Below are 16,679 nucleotides of genomic sequence, written 5' to 3' on the forward strand. Positions count from 1 at the left end.
GGGGCTCGAGGGGAAAGAGGAGCGGAGGGTGACGTCTGAGGGGGTCTTGTGATAGCTGAAAGGCTTTTGTCCCATCACAAGCCGCTTTCTTCTGAAGAAGACTGTAGGTGGTTTGCATAACTTCCATAAATGCTAGAATAGGTAGTACTTTGGGGGTGCGTTAAAGACTAACCAAGTTTTCTTTCAGGATAAAATTTGCGAGGATTTCTTCAGATGCGACGTGCAGATCCTGACTAGGCGGTTGTTTTAGGTACCGGGCTTGGGAAAGAAACAGCAGAGTGAAGAGGCCATGAAGTAAATGGTGAGATGCCCTTTTCCGGTCTAATCAGGGAAAACGCAGAGACCGTTTCACGCGTTTTGCTGAACCAGTGCCTGTAATGGGTGGGGTTGGGGTTAGGGTTAAAATGGCTTTAACAGTACAAATTCCAAGTCATTGCTCAAGCGGAGGCGGGAAAAGTAGTTTGGTATTTCTAAATGAAGATGCTGCTAGATGCATATTTGTTTGCTGCTAATGGGTCCTCTGGAAACCTTGTCTGAGGGAGCCAGTGTTTGTCACTTTCTTGTTCTTGTATAGCCATGGTTTTTCTCCCTGTTAGGATCAGCCAAAATAACAAAAAGTAGCATGCAAGGTTTTGAGTTCTCTAGAACAATTTTTTGCACCACTGCCCTGCCTGATGAAGAGGTCTTAGAACTCAAAAACATGTATGCTGTTTCGAGGGTCTTAATCAGAAAGTGTAATGTGGCCTTTTGATTGGATGTTAATTTGGAACAATATTGTTACTTATAACCTGTATCCAACAGTGTCTTCCGAATGTTTTCTGGGTGAAAGCAATTTTCTTATTGCTGTTGAATATGGTTTATGTGCAACATAAATGCCAATAAACACTGCCAAGGCCAGCTATGTATTTAGCATGTTTTTATCTTGTTTTTCCTCCAAGGAGCTATGGGCAGCATGTCTGCTTCTTTCAACCTGCTTTATCCTCACAACACTGCTGTAAAATTGGTTATGCTGAGGAATAGTGACTGGCTCAAGGCTACTCAGTGAGTGTGTGGATTTGAACCTTGGTTGTCCCCACTACACCACACTGACCAACTCTCTCTGGTGCACGTTTTCTGTATGCAGCCCCTCCCCCCTCCAGCAGGTTTATTCAGAAGAGGCCCTGACCTGGATAGCTCTGGATAGCCCAGTCTCATCAGATCTCAGAAATTAAGCAGGGTCCACTCTGGCTAGTATTTGTTTGGGAGATGGCTAAGGAATACCAGGGCTGTGACACGGAGGAAGGCAGTTGCAAACCACCTCCAAACATGCCTTGCCTTGAAACCCCATGTAAGTCACCTGTGACTTGACAGCAAAAAAAAAAAGGAGTTTCGTATGTACATGAAGGGGGATTTGCCTGTAGCAACAGATAATGGAAGTTAAGCAGGTTGAGCCTCCCAAGTAAACTCTCCAAAGAGAGGAATGCTTTGCAGCAACGTAAAGTCTTTGCTGGATATCCTCTTCCTACCCAGGAGATACCTTCAGCTCTCACCTTTATCTTCCAACTGATCTGCAGTATAGGCAAAAATCCAGGAAGTTGAAGGTTTCTGGCATGGAAATGGAGTTTTAGGACACTTTTCTTGTCATTTTTCAAGGCAGCGTAATCAGTTCAGTAGCAAGGGGGTCATTAGGAAGTTCCTTTATAGATCTGTTTTTGACGCCTTAAACAAAAATAGGGTGAGGAATGCTCTGGAGAAGAGTTTCTAAATTTGCCAGTGTAGATTAGCATTTGGTGCTGGAGGTGTTGTTGTGCATACCTTTGTGTAAAGGATTTCAGTATTTCTCTTTAAAGGGTGCCCAATTAAATAGAGAATGGAGAAGGAGTTACGCCTTGCAACTGTGGAAGATGCAGTGCAGTACCAGCTATTTCTGCTAACACCCAAACAAGAAGCATCCGAGCATCACCAAGAAATTCTTCAGTCATATATTGAAAAGATATTAGCACACTTTGCACCCATCCTGGTTTCCTATATCTGGCAAAACCAGCCATTTAATCTTAAGTATAAGCCAGCCAAAGGTAAAGATGTTGTCCTTGTGATCATTCTGTTCTAATGTTTCTAATGTGGAGAAAGGGTTCCCAGTTCTTCAGAAACTGGCAGAACATACAGGTGGTGATACTGTGGCAGACATTCTGATTATAGACACTATCCATAATTTTATCTCAAATTAATATTATTTCTGCAAACTCAGCTATGCACCAGACTGACATTCAAGGCAATGGAGTACGTTTTGGGGATACAATAGGAAAAGAAGGGTCATACAACAAATTATGTATATCAAAGGTTATTATACTTTACAAGATATATAAAACAGAAAATATTTCTCCCCAACATCCTCTTCATTATAATTTTATGTCATTTTCTATAGACTACATTAATCCATACTTCAAACATCTTAAATTTCAAAGTTCATAGCTAATCTATTTAGCAGATAGAGTATTAATTTCATCATTTCTGCATATTCTGTATTACATATTTCATCTACAAACTAGCTATAGCTTTTAATATGACCAAAATTTAAAGGAAAGTCTTTTGCGTATCTCACAATTAAAAATATAAGATATTTTTTGTTCAATAACGACTTCCTTCTACATTTGTATTCAAAACTTATTCTCATTCTGCTTCTACACTGTAATACATTTCTATGCGTTGCAATACATTTATATAATTTTTTTTAACTGTTTCTCATTCTAAGTTTGTCTCCTGTTTACATAATAGACACTACATCTCAATTGACCTGTTTCTCAAATAAGTTGTTAATTTTGCCATTATTGCATAATTGGCAAGTTTATTTCCCCATTCTTCTAGAAGCTTGGACAGAGGTCTGATTTCCATTTTGCTCAGTAAATTATTCTTGTCACTGTAACCATATAGTCAAATATCCCTTTCAAAATTTTTGGTAATTCGTTAGCTAATATTCCCAATAGCATACTCTTAGCTTCCATAGGGAATTAAAATTTTAATATGTTCTGCATTTTTCCATGTATTTCCTTCCAATATCTTTTTGCTTTTTTGCAAGTCTACCACACATGGTAAAAGGTTCCATCTGTATGTTGGCATTTCCAAGATTTTCCCTTATATTTTTTGTCTACTTTCTCAATATTCTTTGAAGTAATATACCATCTGAAAAACATTTTATACCAATTTTCTCTTAACGCCTGGGTGGCTGTGAACTTGATTTCTTTTTCCCATAACTGTTCCCATTGATGCAAAGGTATTTGCTCATCTTAATTTAGTAAAGCATATTGAATAGCATTAGAACACAGGTTTCAGTTTCTGCAGAGAAGATTGTGTAGTTGTGTAGCCCTTATTCAGGCATTTCATATAGTGTTTTAAAGGTATACTTTCTCCACCGTGTAGTCAGCATAGTTGCTGTTATAAAAAAGAAAACAAAGCCCAGCTGAATCAACTAAACTCTCTATAAGAGGAAATTGAGCCATCTCAGATAAGCACAGTTGTTCATTTTCCATTTTACTTTCCCATTCTTGCCCTATAAAACGATGAAAAAATAATTTAGTTTTAGTAATTTGTTTAGTTGATACTGAAACAATCTATACTATGCTGTCCCTCTTCTTTTCTAGGCGATATTCCTGCTCATATTGGCAGTCACACAAAATTTGGGGATAACATTGAAGATGAATGGTTCATTGTGTATCTTCTAAGAGAAATTACAAAGGAATTTCCAGAGTTGGCAGCCAGGTACTTACTCTGCAAACAACACTTTAGATATTAAAATCTGAATACTTTATACTACTTCCACAGTAACAAATCTGAATGTATGGTAGCCTTGCAAGAATATGGGTTCAGTTTCCTTTTTAAGCACCTTTCCATTATATTGATTAAAAAACAAAGATTACTCTGTGGGGTTTTTTAAAACAGTAACGAGCAGTGCAGTTGCCTCAAATAAGTATGTAATTTTAGTTTTGAATGATATTAATTATAAGATTTGACCGAAGTCATGGCAGCCATTTTTTGTCTGTATTGTCCATAACTTTATCTGGGGAGAAAAATGAACCAACAGTTGTGTGTAGACTGAGGTTCTGATTCAGTAAATTACATTGTGTGTTGCACTGTTTTGGAACTGGCAGCACAAACCCATTTTTGTCATCTTAGACCTATGCTGAAAGATTTTCATAATTTTCATAATAGGAGTGCAAGAGGATATTACTTCAAGTTTCAAGTTTAGTTTAGTTTCAAGTTTAGGGATATTACTTTACTTGTCCCAATATTGAACTCTCTGAATTAATAATGTAGGTCCGCACAGCCTTTTTACGCCATTGCTGTGTTGAGCATTTTAAAAAATCCCCAGAATTTGTGCAGAATGAAAGCATTAGCACAAATAGCCTTACAGTACAATACAATTAAGTGTATTCATTTAGAACCATCAACCATTGATGACAACGCAACTTGCTTCTTAACTAATTGTGTAGGATTGCAACTTTAAGCTATTTTATAATTCAGTTTGAAATGTATATGAAATGGGAACAGTAGTTTGTGTGAAAGTGTTCAGGTATTAGTGCCTCAGTGAATGGAGATAGAAAAAGCTGCCTGAAAGTTAACAGAGCAGGTTTGGTTTGGTTTCACTCTCATATCAGAAGATATTTCAAGTAAGGTTTAATTGATCATGGGTGATAAAGGGAAAGTACCAATATTATATTCAAGTGAATAGAGGTGTCCTACTTTAGATAAGGAGATCTGCACACAGAAGTCGACTTCTTTGTGCATAGAATTTGCTGGATCAGGAGCCGCAGGTGTAAACCAGATGTGTGCCCAAATGCCAATGTCTGTTCACATAGCAGTATTTTTAATTTGTTCTGCATCCTTAATCTGATACAGATACACAGCTAGAGCTGGATTGGGGCGGGAGTCCCTATTCATATGAGTATCATTTATTTGGATAGGGTGGATGATAATGATGGTGAATTCCTGCGGATAGAAGCAGCCGAGTACCTTCCTAAGTGGCTGAACCCTGAGAATAGCATCAATCGGGTAAGAGAGGTTTAACAGTGCTGGCTGCCAAAGCAGCAATAATGTAAATGATAAATTTTGTATATAATCAACATATCTAATTCTCAGTGTGGCCCCATCAGTAGATACCGAAATCCAGAGATTAGGGTCATGGCCAGACAAGACATATCTTTCTACAAAGCTGAGAAAAAGCCCCAGGTTTACAGAAAAATCTGAAATCTGAAAAGATATATATTGGGGATTGAACAGCACATATTTTGTTTAGCCTGTTTTATACAGAGCATATATTAAATTATTTCTGAGATTTTAAAGGTTATAAATTCTCCTGTGGAGGAGAAACTAGATCAGTGAGTTTTTTATAGACTGGTACCATTTGCCTTGACTGCCAAGAAAATATGGGGCAGAACTATGTCTAAGGGCTGATGTATTTTAATCGTATTTTGTGGAGGTGTTTGTGTGTTTTTAACATTATTGTGCTCTTGCTTTTGCCTTAGTTGTGTTATGTTCCTCTGTGTGCCCCCGTTGTAATGGTCTTTGGCCTTATACAGTGAATGTTTTGCGGCTGCTATAGCTTTAAGAAACAAATGCTCTCAATGGCCGTTGCTAGGCAGCCACAACTGTGTATTGCCAGCCTTCCTTTCTGTCAGTAAAATGCAGGGGAAGGAGAGAGGGTCGTTTCTTGGGTTGTTTTGACCTTTGAGAGATGACTTATCAGGGCCAGGCCTGACACAACTACAGGCAACTTGCCAGCTTACAACTTGCATGGCTCACCTGGGCCCAGCCACTTGCTTCTGTTCAACAGCAGCCACCCCACAACCTGTGTGGTATAGCAGTTAGAGGTTCAGACTAGGATCTGGGAGACCCAGGTTCAAGTCTCTACTCAGCCATAGAAGCTCACTGGGTGAACTTGGGCCAGTTATCTCAGCCTAATCTCCCTCACAGGGTTGTTGTGAGGACAAAATGGAGAAGAGAATTTCCAGGAGGAGGAAAGGGTGGAAAGCTGAAGACAGGGGAACAAATACAGGCAGGGGTGGCTGGTGGTTGGGAAGGAGAGAAGCGAGCAGGAAAACAGGAGAGGCTGTGGGGGCTTTCAGAAAAGGGAAAGGGGAAATGGGAAATGGGGGGGGGATGAGATGCCCCCCCACAAGTCCTTGCAGGTTCCCCTTTTGTATATGTATATTTCTCCTGCTGAGATACAGTTCGTTCTATGTGTGTGTGTAAGAAATGTACCTTTCTTTTGGTCAGGTGTTCTGGCACCATGGCAAATTGTGCATAATTCCACTAAGAAACTTTCCTGAAAAGGAGACTTTACTACCTGTTACCAATTCTACAATTCTTCAGGCACTGAAGTTATTATCTACCCATTCTGGGGACTTTATAGCTGCAAAATCTATTAGAGCAGCAATATATAAGCGCATCAGTGGGTAAGTGACCTGTTCAGAACTAATATTTCTGTTATTTGTTGCCTGAAATACTTTATACAAGTACTTTAGTATATATGTTAAATGGTCTGTTTCTTTTTTATGATTTAAAAAGCCATCTATTTTCATCACTAAACTGATAGACTCATGCAGGTGGCTTTACGGCGGGACCACTGCAAGTTCTGACGAGATTTGTCAGCTGTATTGTAACTGAGGGGCTGTAATCGTGGACAACCAGAGCTAGACTCATATGTACCTAGATTATCGCAGTGATCATTTATCAGACGTTTTAGTACAGCGTATTTCTGTCATCAGGTCTAGACAAGCTAAATGTTAGAGTTATGCAGAGGTCTACTCTTGGAGGGGTAAATTACTTTCTAAACTTTTGAACCACTGAGTGCAAGCCAAGGACCTAAGCCCCCTTGAAATAGACCTGAGTAGACCTGTTTAGGATTAGTGTCAGTCATGTATGGCAGAAAAGGGAGGAAACTGATTTTCCTTTTCCTTTGGCTAGGCAGATGTCTGTGCTAATCATGCAGACCATTCATCTTCACTGGTGAAACTGAGTCTTCTGCTTTAATCGCTCAGAGTTCTGTGCTGCCTTAAATATTCTGCTAGATCATTTTTGTTTTGCTTCATATAAGGAATTGTTTCATATAAGGAAACTGCTGGTCACGTTAGAACAATGTTACCATTATGATACAATTTTGTGCCACAGGTATCCTGAGAAAATCCAAACTTGCCTTCACCAAGCTCACTGTTACCTTCCAGTGGGCGCTGCAGCGGTACTGAAGCAATGTCCTGGTTTAGTGTCTGCAGCAGTCCAAGCTTTTTACCTGCGAGACCCCATTGACTTAAAAGCATGCCGCGTTTTCAAAGTGTTCCCTCCCGAAACACGCATAATGACTTCAGTAAGTGATGGTGCTACGCTGAGCCAGCTTTTTTACTAATTCTGTCACATAATCACATGTTGATCATGCAGTTTCATTTATGACTTTTGAATGCTGTCATGGGATCGGGTTCTTATGACACTACCTGAGATACAGAACTGGGATGCATTTCTGTGAGAAGCTCTCTTGATTTCAGCTGAAACTGTAGTGCAACAGAAGACTGAAAACATGTTATTTCATAAAATAACCAGGGACCAGGATCCTAATGGTCCTGCAGTTTTTTAAATACAGTGTTGTGTAGGAGTTACAGTGTTGGATCTGGGGCGCCTTGGTTCAGATCACTCTGGCCTGGCAGCTTGCTGGGTGACCTGGGGCCAGTCACGCTCAGTCTGACCTACTTCACGTGGTTGCAGCTGGGAATTTTAAATGATGGAGAGGAGAATGTTGTAAGCGGCTCTTGGTCCCTGTTGTGAGGAAGGTGGGGCCCTTGGTAATTTTTCACCTTTGAATGTATCCCCTCATGCTTTGCCGGATGACACTCCAAAGTTCAGGAGTTGTTTTCTGTGGCATCTGAGGTCTGTACAGGAGTCCCTGGGAAGTCTTGCTGAGTGAACGGAAGATTGCAGGCAGTCCTTTGGGATCAGGCATGACATTTCTGTGCATTCAGAAAAAGTGCCAGGATGCTGCAGTGTGAATGTAGCCCTGGTGAGCTTTATGTCATCGCATCTTGGAGCATTTGGTGAATCTGGATGCTGCATACAACATTTCTGTAGCTCACACAGGTCTTAGGATGCTGCTGCACTTCTGCAGAACCGCACCCCACTCTAGTTTCCAAAACAACTTGTAAATATGAGTAAAAGTAAATTCACACAGACGTGAGAATGACGCAAGTGTGTATAATTTTTTAAAAATGTGTTTTTTTCAGGTTACTTTTACAAAGTGTCTGTAAAAGGTGCAGCAGTCTTTCATACCAGACAGACGGAGTGGGTACTCACTGCCTCCTCGTTCACATCCTGACTACAAAGCATATGAGCTGGGCATGAAGTTGGTAAGCATATTCCCTTTATGTCGTGTTTCAAAGATAAGATTATGGTTGCCTGATATAGAAGTGTGACATGTAATGAATACTCATGAGATGTTTTCCTTATTTCATAATTGTGTTCACTTAGTTGACAAACCAAAGAGATTGCTGACTGCGTTTGGACATCACATCTCGTTGCTTGCCTTGCTCCTTCCTCCTATCACAATTTAAACCTTCCTGGTTTGGGAAGCCTTGAAATAAGTTTGAGTTTGCTGTAATGTTTGAATGCAGGTGGCTGGGCTGATTGGAGTTTATGGAAGCAGACTCCAGGGAAGAGGGGCAAGGAGAGGGCGTGAGCGCAGCGAACATCTCTGTCCGGGGTGTCAGAATGCAGTCCCTGTTGTATAATTGTGTCCCATTTAGAGTGTCCCCTGGTGCCTTGAGTGGAGAAAGAGAATTATTTAGACTTCTTTTCCAAAATCCTTTAGCATCTCATTTCTTTTATAAGCCATAGTGTGGGTTGTTGTTGAATGTTAGTGTGCGTTATCCCCCAAGAAATACAACTTATTACAAGTATGTTTTCAAGTCATTTCAGATGTATTGCTGCCTGAAAGTTTATCCCAACATTTAACAACTAGAGATAAACGAAACAAACATATTTTTGTTTCCTTCCTGCATGCCCTTACAGGCTCATGGCTTTGAAATTCTGTGCTCGAAATGTAGTTCGGCATTTCATGATTCTAACAAACATGCATCCAGTGGTCCACTGTGGGACAACTTTCTGAACAGTCTGAAGAAAAATAATTATTTTAAGGTGAAGTATTTTGTATTGATTTGAAAGCAAGCAAAACCAGTTTAGGCAATAATTTATCTAATCAGAAAGCACATTACAGATTAAACACCACAGTGTCTGCTATCGGACATTTGCCAAATCACTGTATGCCTGATGCTTGTAAGGCATTTGTTTGCTGCAGAACTGAGAATCTTTTCTTAATTGATCCAAAAGCTAGCCGAAAGGGAATCTGTTACCTTTGGCTAACAAGTGCAATCCTAAACAGAGTTAAGCCCTTCTAAGCCCATTTACTTCAGTGGATTTTCAAGGATGTTACTCTTCTTAAGATTGCACTCCAGTTTCCTGTGATTCAGCATTTTGGTTTGCTTTAGGGTCTTGTTTGTATTGGGAACATTCATAACTAAAACAGATCCTGAAAGTGGCTATTAGACAGACTTGTGACAGAAACCTTCCAGTGTATTTTTCTACTTATTTATAATTTTGATACATGTTCTCACCATATTGCAACAACATCTTCTATATATATCTATATCATTACACAGTTTATTCTATGCTGTAAAAATATTACGTGTTACATTGCAATTATTCCATTTTCTTTTGCTTGAGCAGTGGCTAAATCTTATGAGTTGAATCCCCTCATTTTGTTTGGCTAGTGCAAGCAGATTCCTTTGTCACCTTATACTGAAGGAATATGTCATTGCAACTAAATGGTGGACTCCCAGTATTGTAGAGTTCATGAATCCCCCCCCCCTCAGGCTCTCGTTATACTACTTGTAGATGTGCCATTAAATATCTCTACCAAAAATGGAATACATTAGAATACAGTTTTGTTTGTAATTTCATAGGGTGAGCTGGAAGGTTCTGCTCAGTACCTGAACAAATTGCATATGGCAGAAAATTATTTTCAGCAGACTGTAATCAATCCGCAAAGGTAGAAGCCTTGATTTTGCTTTCATAATTTCTAGACTGGTGTGTTTTGTTGACCCTTGCATGTTGTGGATCTGTAGAGTCCAACTCTATATTCCGCAAGCTAGATGGCTACAGAATCTTATTTCATGTTCAGGAGAAAGCATTTGCAAAAGGATGAAATTGTCTCATTCAGAAATGTTTGTAAATACTGATTGGAATCCAGACTGCTGCAAGCATGGAATGGAACTTTCCTGTAGCCGCCTTCTTGCAGGAGCCCATTGTGTGCCCTCCATAACCAGTGGCTGATTAATCTCGCTTACTCTTGTAAACTGATGTCTCAGGTAGAGGGAGGACTTTCCTTGCATCTGTTGCCCAAGATTAAACCTGGGCATGTTTGGTCAAGTGACTGTACCAATAAAGAACTGAACTGATTGAACCCAGGGCCTTCTTTGTCCAAAATGTGTTATTTTAGTGGTAAACTGTGGCCGCCACCACCTGACACTACACTTAGGTGAACAGGCAAAAATCAGGGAACACCTGGCGCTTGCCACAGAAGCCCTTTAGCTCCCCAGAACCTTCAAGAGTTGTTTTAGAACCAGTTTAAAATCACTTGAGCTACATTGTAATCCAGTTTAAAAATAATAAAACCACAAAATGTAACTGGGAATGGGCTGATCTGCATTTATTCTGGCTTGTAAATGTAGTAAAGTACAAAAAAGTTCTAAAATTTTCCTCAGTAAACTTTATTTAATTGATGTTTTGGGGGTGTGGGTTTTTGGGTTGTTTTGACAGTTCTGTTGTCAGAAGCCCAGGTGAAGAAATTCTCTCTATATTAAAAGCAACTAATTTGGAGGATTTTGGAAAAGAAGCATGCAGTCTTCCACCAGAGGATGGTAAGGACACAGAGGGAAAGTGCAAGCTCATAAACTGGGTATTCTGTAGACATCTTGCTTATTTACCGTATTCCTTTATCCTGTGTCTGCTGGGGTCGGGGTTCCCCAACATGGCGCCCTCCAGTTTTTCCTTTGGTGCCCATTGAGCTTTTCAAAAAGGTTGCAAGTTGGAGCTTGTTGTTGGCTGTCCCCATTCTAATGAAAGGGATTTCCATAGCTGCAATAGTTGCTGCAGCCATAGAAGCCCTGTTAAGCATCTGTACTTTCCTTAGTCATTGTGTGGCTCCATTCCCCCTTCAGGCTTTCCTTCTTGTTGTTCCCCAGTCTTTCTCCCTCTTTTCTTGGACTATCCTTTGTTTCTTTTTATTCTCTTATTTGAGAAATAAGCTTTCATACATTTTTTTTACCATAGAATTGTTTTTACAAACAGTTCCCACAGTAAAAATCTTATGAATATGGGAAGCCAGCGAAAATTTTAAATGTTATCTATGTCACCAGGAATATTTGCAAGTCAGAGAAGAGACAATACTGACCCTTATAGACTGGTGGTCTTACTCAGGATAAGACTACTTCATGTGTTCTTAGTAGAATAAAATGAGGCGGTGAGGGTGGTGGCGTGGGGTTTGTGACCTGACTGATGGTTGCTGCAAGCTTATTTTGCAAAGCAGAGAAAAAACTGTGTTCTGGTCTTAGAGTAGAGAGAGGGTAAAATGGAGGAAGGGAGAACGATGTTGGTAAGCTGCTTAGGGAGAAAAGCAGGGTATAAATATCTAAATAAATATTGGCTCGCTTAAGTATTTCCTTGCCTGTTCTGTCTATTCTGTTCCTCCCCACCACCCCATTATGACTTTTGTGACCATGGCTCTGTGTGAGTATAACATTTCCAAAGAGCAAACATTCAGGAACGGGCCACAGAATTGCATGCTGCTTTTTCACTTGTGAATTTCACCGTTGTGCCAAGTTTCATCATTGCATGTGACCTTTTGCTCAAGCTTGTTAAAATGACCTGGGCTATGTTCCTGACCCCGTTTCAGAACCCAGGTTTTAATCAGGAGAATAAGAGTTTAGCTGGGTTCTCTTAAATCAGATTACCTGTAGTCCTATGTAACAGCAGAGGCAGTAATTAGGCAAATTAGTATTCAAGAGGGGAGGAAGCAGTTCAGTCTCAAAACTTGTGCCTGATCTGTTAACCCTGGAGAAATTGTGTCAGTTGAGTGTGGGATTCAGCAATGCCACCACCTGATGACAGCCCCAAGTAGGCCTAATATAGTTTCTGAGCATCTAGAAATGTATTACTTAAGGAACTGGTGAAGGCAAATACACATTTTGTGGAGAAGGAGTTACGGACAAAATAAAGTTCAACAGAGGATCAAGCTGAAATCTCAGAACTCAACCTCTCATCCCCCGTTTTCTCTGTTTTCTCTTGCGTGCTCATTCATTTTTGCAGTTCAGGTTACATCAGTGGCTCTTGCAGGTCAAACTGAACATTGCCCAGAGGAATCAAAGACCAGTCACTATGTGTGTCTTTAAATGCTACAGAACATGTTGTGACTGTGCTGACCGGTTTGTGGCTGCAAAACAGACCTCTACATTTATATCCTGCCTCTGCCCTAGTTACTGACAGTTGTCTTCAGCCTCACTTACCTTCCAGGGTTCTTGTGAAAATAAAATGGTGGGGAGAACAACGTACCCAACGTGAGCTCCCTGGGAGGAATGGCTGGGGGGGCGGGGGGAGAAGACTAAATAGCCTCATTTTTAATGTTTAGAACACGAAAGTGGTGCTGATGTTTATCCTGGAAGCAGAAAAGAACTGGTATATATCCCTTTTCCTGCTGTCTCCACAGAGTGGTTACAACTTGCCATAACTAGTTCCTCTTATATATTTTGTCCACATTTTACACAGTATTTCAAAAGTCTTCACGTTGAATGTACAGCTGTTTTCCCCATCTTGCTCTTTCAGATGACGATTGGCTGGAGATCACTCCAGATGCTCTGGAACAGATCCTTAATGAGGCACGAGGAACCAATGTGTCTGCTTCTACTTCAAATGAGGAGGAACAGAACTATGACTTAACAGAGGTGACCAAAAGCATGAAGGCATTTATGTCTAAAGTATCAACACATGAAGGAGTGGAAGTGCCATGGTATGCATTTAACTGCCTAGTCACTTTAGGATTCCTAGTTTTGTAAACATTTCTGTACTACTGTGATCAGGTCAGCAAGTCAACTTTCCGCACAATCCTAGCAAATGTTTTGATGGCAAAGGCGAACTTCATATGTTCCCACAAAGATGAGAGAACTTGCCAATAATATTTAAAACACACCCACCCACAGGACACAGACAGGGAAAGGGTTGTGAATGGCTTATAAACCTTACATTATGGGTCTGGGCTCTGTGCATTTTTTCCCCCTGGGGGGGGGGTATTTTTTTAAAATTCTCTTATCAGTATAGTGAAATTGCTTTAACGCTATCATTCTGAATGCATATTGTGGATTCTTGCCAGCATTCATGAACAAAGCTTCCCAGGAACACGGGGGTTTTTTTTCTAAAGACTTAGACATGTTACTCCATTTTGGCAAAAGTAAGAGTTTTGTAGCAACTGAAAGTCTGAACTATTTATTATAGTCATGAGCTTTTGTAGGCAAGATCCTAGATCTGATAAAAGGACATGTCTGCTTATGGAAGCTCACACCATAATTGCGTTGTACGGAATCGCTGCTTTTGGATAGGTCACAGTATTTCTCAGATGCCATGATAATGTATACAAAAACATTCCAAACTTATTTTTCAGGACATCTTCTGAGGCTCCAGTCAGTTTTGACGTTGACACATTCACAGATGCACTACACAAAATTTTAGGTGAGCTTGCTTGGGCAGGGGCAGAGGAGAGTGTCTTCATAAAAATCTTGCATTGACACACACACCAGACACAAATAATTAACAACAGCTTTATTGGCTATTCATTTTTTTATGTCTTTATTGCTTTGGTTCTACTGTTCCTAGGAACAACTTCAGAAGAACTGGACTCAGATGATTTGGAAGAGGAAGAAGAGTTTGAATTCCTGGACAGTGATGAAGATCTAAAAACTGATAATCAAGGGGAAACGCCATCTCAGGATGACACAGTGGGAAGCCTCAAATCATATATGGATGAAATGGACAGTGAGCTTGCATCAACCAACATTGGGAAAAGCTTCACCACCCAGCCAAGAATGGTATGTTTAAGTGAGGCCGCCTTTTCTATAGCCAGTGAAAAGGGGAATGCTAAGCTTCTGATTTGCTTCTAAAATCTGCCCTTGCCTCTGCTTAGCAAGCTTGCATTTTCACCAGGATTTAAGTTTAAAAGGAAACTATATGTAATGCTAACAAAAACAACATGAGTTTCTGTTTCTCTGCATTTGTTACAGGTTGAGCCTGGTAAAGGGTGTTCATCTCAAAACACGGACAGTGATTTGAAAGATGATTTTGGGGCAGGAGCTGCTGACTTGACACCTGTGGATATAGATCTCAACCTCGTGGCTAATTTGCTGGAATCCTATACCGCTCAAGCTGGACTAGCAGGACCAGTCTCCAATATTCTGCAGAGCATGGGGGTTCACTTGCCTGAAAATACAGACCACAAGCCTCACTAGTAGTTTGAGGATGCGGTAATCTGGGCTCATAATTTAGGATTACACTGTTTTGACAACAGCAGTACCCCAAGAAAGTTTTTTTTTAAAATGAGGGATAAATGTTTCAAACTGAAGCTCAAGTGCTTCACTTTGCAGGCAGCTTAAAATATGCGTGAAAGTGTTCATTGAAATCTCCCGTGATCCTTGTGGAATCTCTTTTCTAAATATAGTCTGCTGTTGCCATGATTGTATTTGTATACATTTAGTTATCCTGATTTTTTAACAAGATAAAGAAAAATTGACTCTAAAATATTTTCTAAAAGCCTTTTTATCTCCATTAGAAGATACACAGACATTTCCTTGCTATGTTTTCTTCTCACCAGTGGCTCTGAGCCTACCAGTAGTATGTTTCTCTGGTGCCGAAGGCAGTACAACAGTACAACAGCATCTGTCACCAGCAGAAGAGGAATTGCTTTAGAGGAAAACATGGGTGGACAGAACAGAATGGTAGGATCCAGCCCACTGTGACATTCTTTACATTGCAAAGTCCCAGAAAATTCATTGTTTGAAATAAAGAGTTGTGTTTTGAGTTACCTGCAGGCACCAACTGATAGAGGGCATTCTGTAGAGATTTTTTAGTCTACCCATGTTTATTTTGCTTTCCAGTTACAATACAAATAATTTAAAGTATTTAAAGCGTAAAATTGCTAAATTCAGAAAGTATTAGTGTTTTTTTTAACATAGAGGGTCCTTCGCATTTCTTTACAATATTACATAAGTAGGGGGGGCCTAAGCGGATACAGGAAAAGCGCTGCTTTATTTTAGATATTAATGAGATCTGGCAGGCATTACTCCTGTAAACAATGATCTGTAAACAATATATGATCTTAAAATACCTTCATGCTGTGCTTTCCATCTATGTCAGCGTTAGAAGCTAGAAGGGTACAGAAATTCTGCAGGGGCTGAATTGGCATGCTGGCATTGGAACTGCCCATCAGCAGGAAGCAGGAAGGTCGGGCACAGGTTAGCCCAAAATATGGTTTCTTAGCCAGCTTTTGCCAAATCAGGTTTGTCGTACCAAGCCAGTTTCTCAACGGCTAATTCTATCATCTGCCAAAGGATGTTGGAATTTGCCAGACTGAAATTTAACAAATTTATTTTAAAATTACTGACAGCCTGTAAAAGTGTAGCAAGTCAAAGCAAAAACTGTTGCTTTCCAAAAGCCATTTTTTGTTTAAATATTAGATATTGTGAACAATTTCCACTGGGGGGGGGGGTTTTTTGGTTGATTCATTTCTCCCACTGTAGAGGGCTGTCTCCTCATGCAGTTCCTAGGGGTCCCCTACCAGCATTGCAAGGGTCATTTTGGACTGTATGGTGGACATGGGGGGGGGGGGGGGGGGGGGGGCAACGACAGGGAAGTCCCATTCCATGGATAAATTCCTTCCACCAGCAGAGATTTACTGCAGGTACTAAAACACTGTTTTGAGTTTCAGAGTGGTGCATCTGATAAAAAGGCAGCTCAGTGATGAAAACTTATGCCCTGATAAATGATAAGCTGCTACCATATTCCTTTCTGGTTTTCTGTGATTTTGTAACCAGGACATGATTGCCCTCCCCCCCCCTCCAATCATTACGACTTGAATTGTCACTTTAGGTTTTTAGTTAAACTGCTTTTGTCTAGCTTTTTACACAAATCAGTGTTAAACTTAGTTGACTATCTATATACATAAACACACACCTTGTAATGTACATATTATATCAAAAACCAAACTTAGGAGGATATCTCTGGGACACTTCTGTACCAACCCCCAGCAGGTCCCCCTCACTCTGTGCTCAGGCAAACAGCCAGCGAGGCCCAGCCCTGCTGAGAAGCTTCAGAGGAAGTTGTTTTGGTTAGGGAACCCCCTTCCCCCAGCAGGAAACCCTCACTGTTCCTCAGCCCCCTCTTAAGCAGGGTTCAGAGCCTTTCCCTCTAGTAGACTACCGCCACCTGATCCCTGCCCCCTCCACCAATTTGATGCCAAGAGGAGTATCCAAACTGGGGCTGCTTCAATAACATGAACCACAGCAAGCTGCATAGGTAGGAATCAAGGCAACTGTTTTCTCTTAACAAAAGTTTTTTATTTAAAACTT

General features: G+C 40.4%; 1 protein-coding gene across 1 annotated transcript; it reads left to right on the top strand.

Moving 5' to 3' along the window:
- Window positions 1-16: 16 nt before the first annotated feature.
- On the top strand, window positions 17-15,298 carry ECD (ecdysoneless cell cycle regulator). The gene is given in 15 exon segments (XM_015428149.1): window positions 17-103; window positions 188-301; window positions 1,830-2,054; window positions 3,618-3,735; window positions 4,938-5,025; window positions 6,250-6,428; window positions 7,144-7,336; window positions 8,241-8,363; window positions 9,025-9,150; window positions 9,975-10,060; window positions 10,831-10,931; window positions 12,892-13,075; window positions 13,724-13,791; window positions 13,936-14,147; window positions 14,340-15,298. Coding segments are annotated over 13 exon segments (1,908 nt in total). The 5' UTR covers window positions 17-103; window positions 188-301; window positions 1,830-1,849; the 3' UTR covers window positions 14,565-15,298.
- Window positions 15,299-16,679: the final 1,381 nt, after the last annotated feature.

Source organism: Gekko japonicus, unplaced genomic scaffold, assembly GCF_001447785.1.
Source record: "Gekko japonicus isolate JY-2015 unplaced genomic scaffold, Gekko_japonicus_V1.1 scaffold1385, whole genome shotgun sequence".
Classification (NCBI taxonomy): domain Eukaryota; kingdom Metazoa; phylum Chordata; class Lepidosauria; order Squamata; family Gekkonidae; genus Gekko; species Gekko japonicus.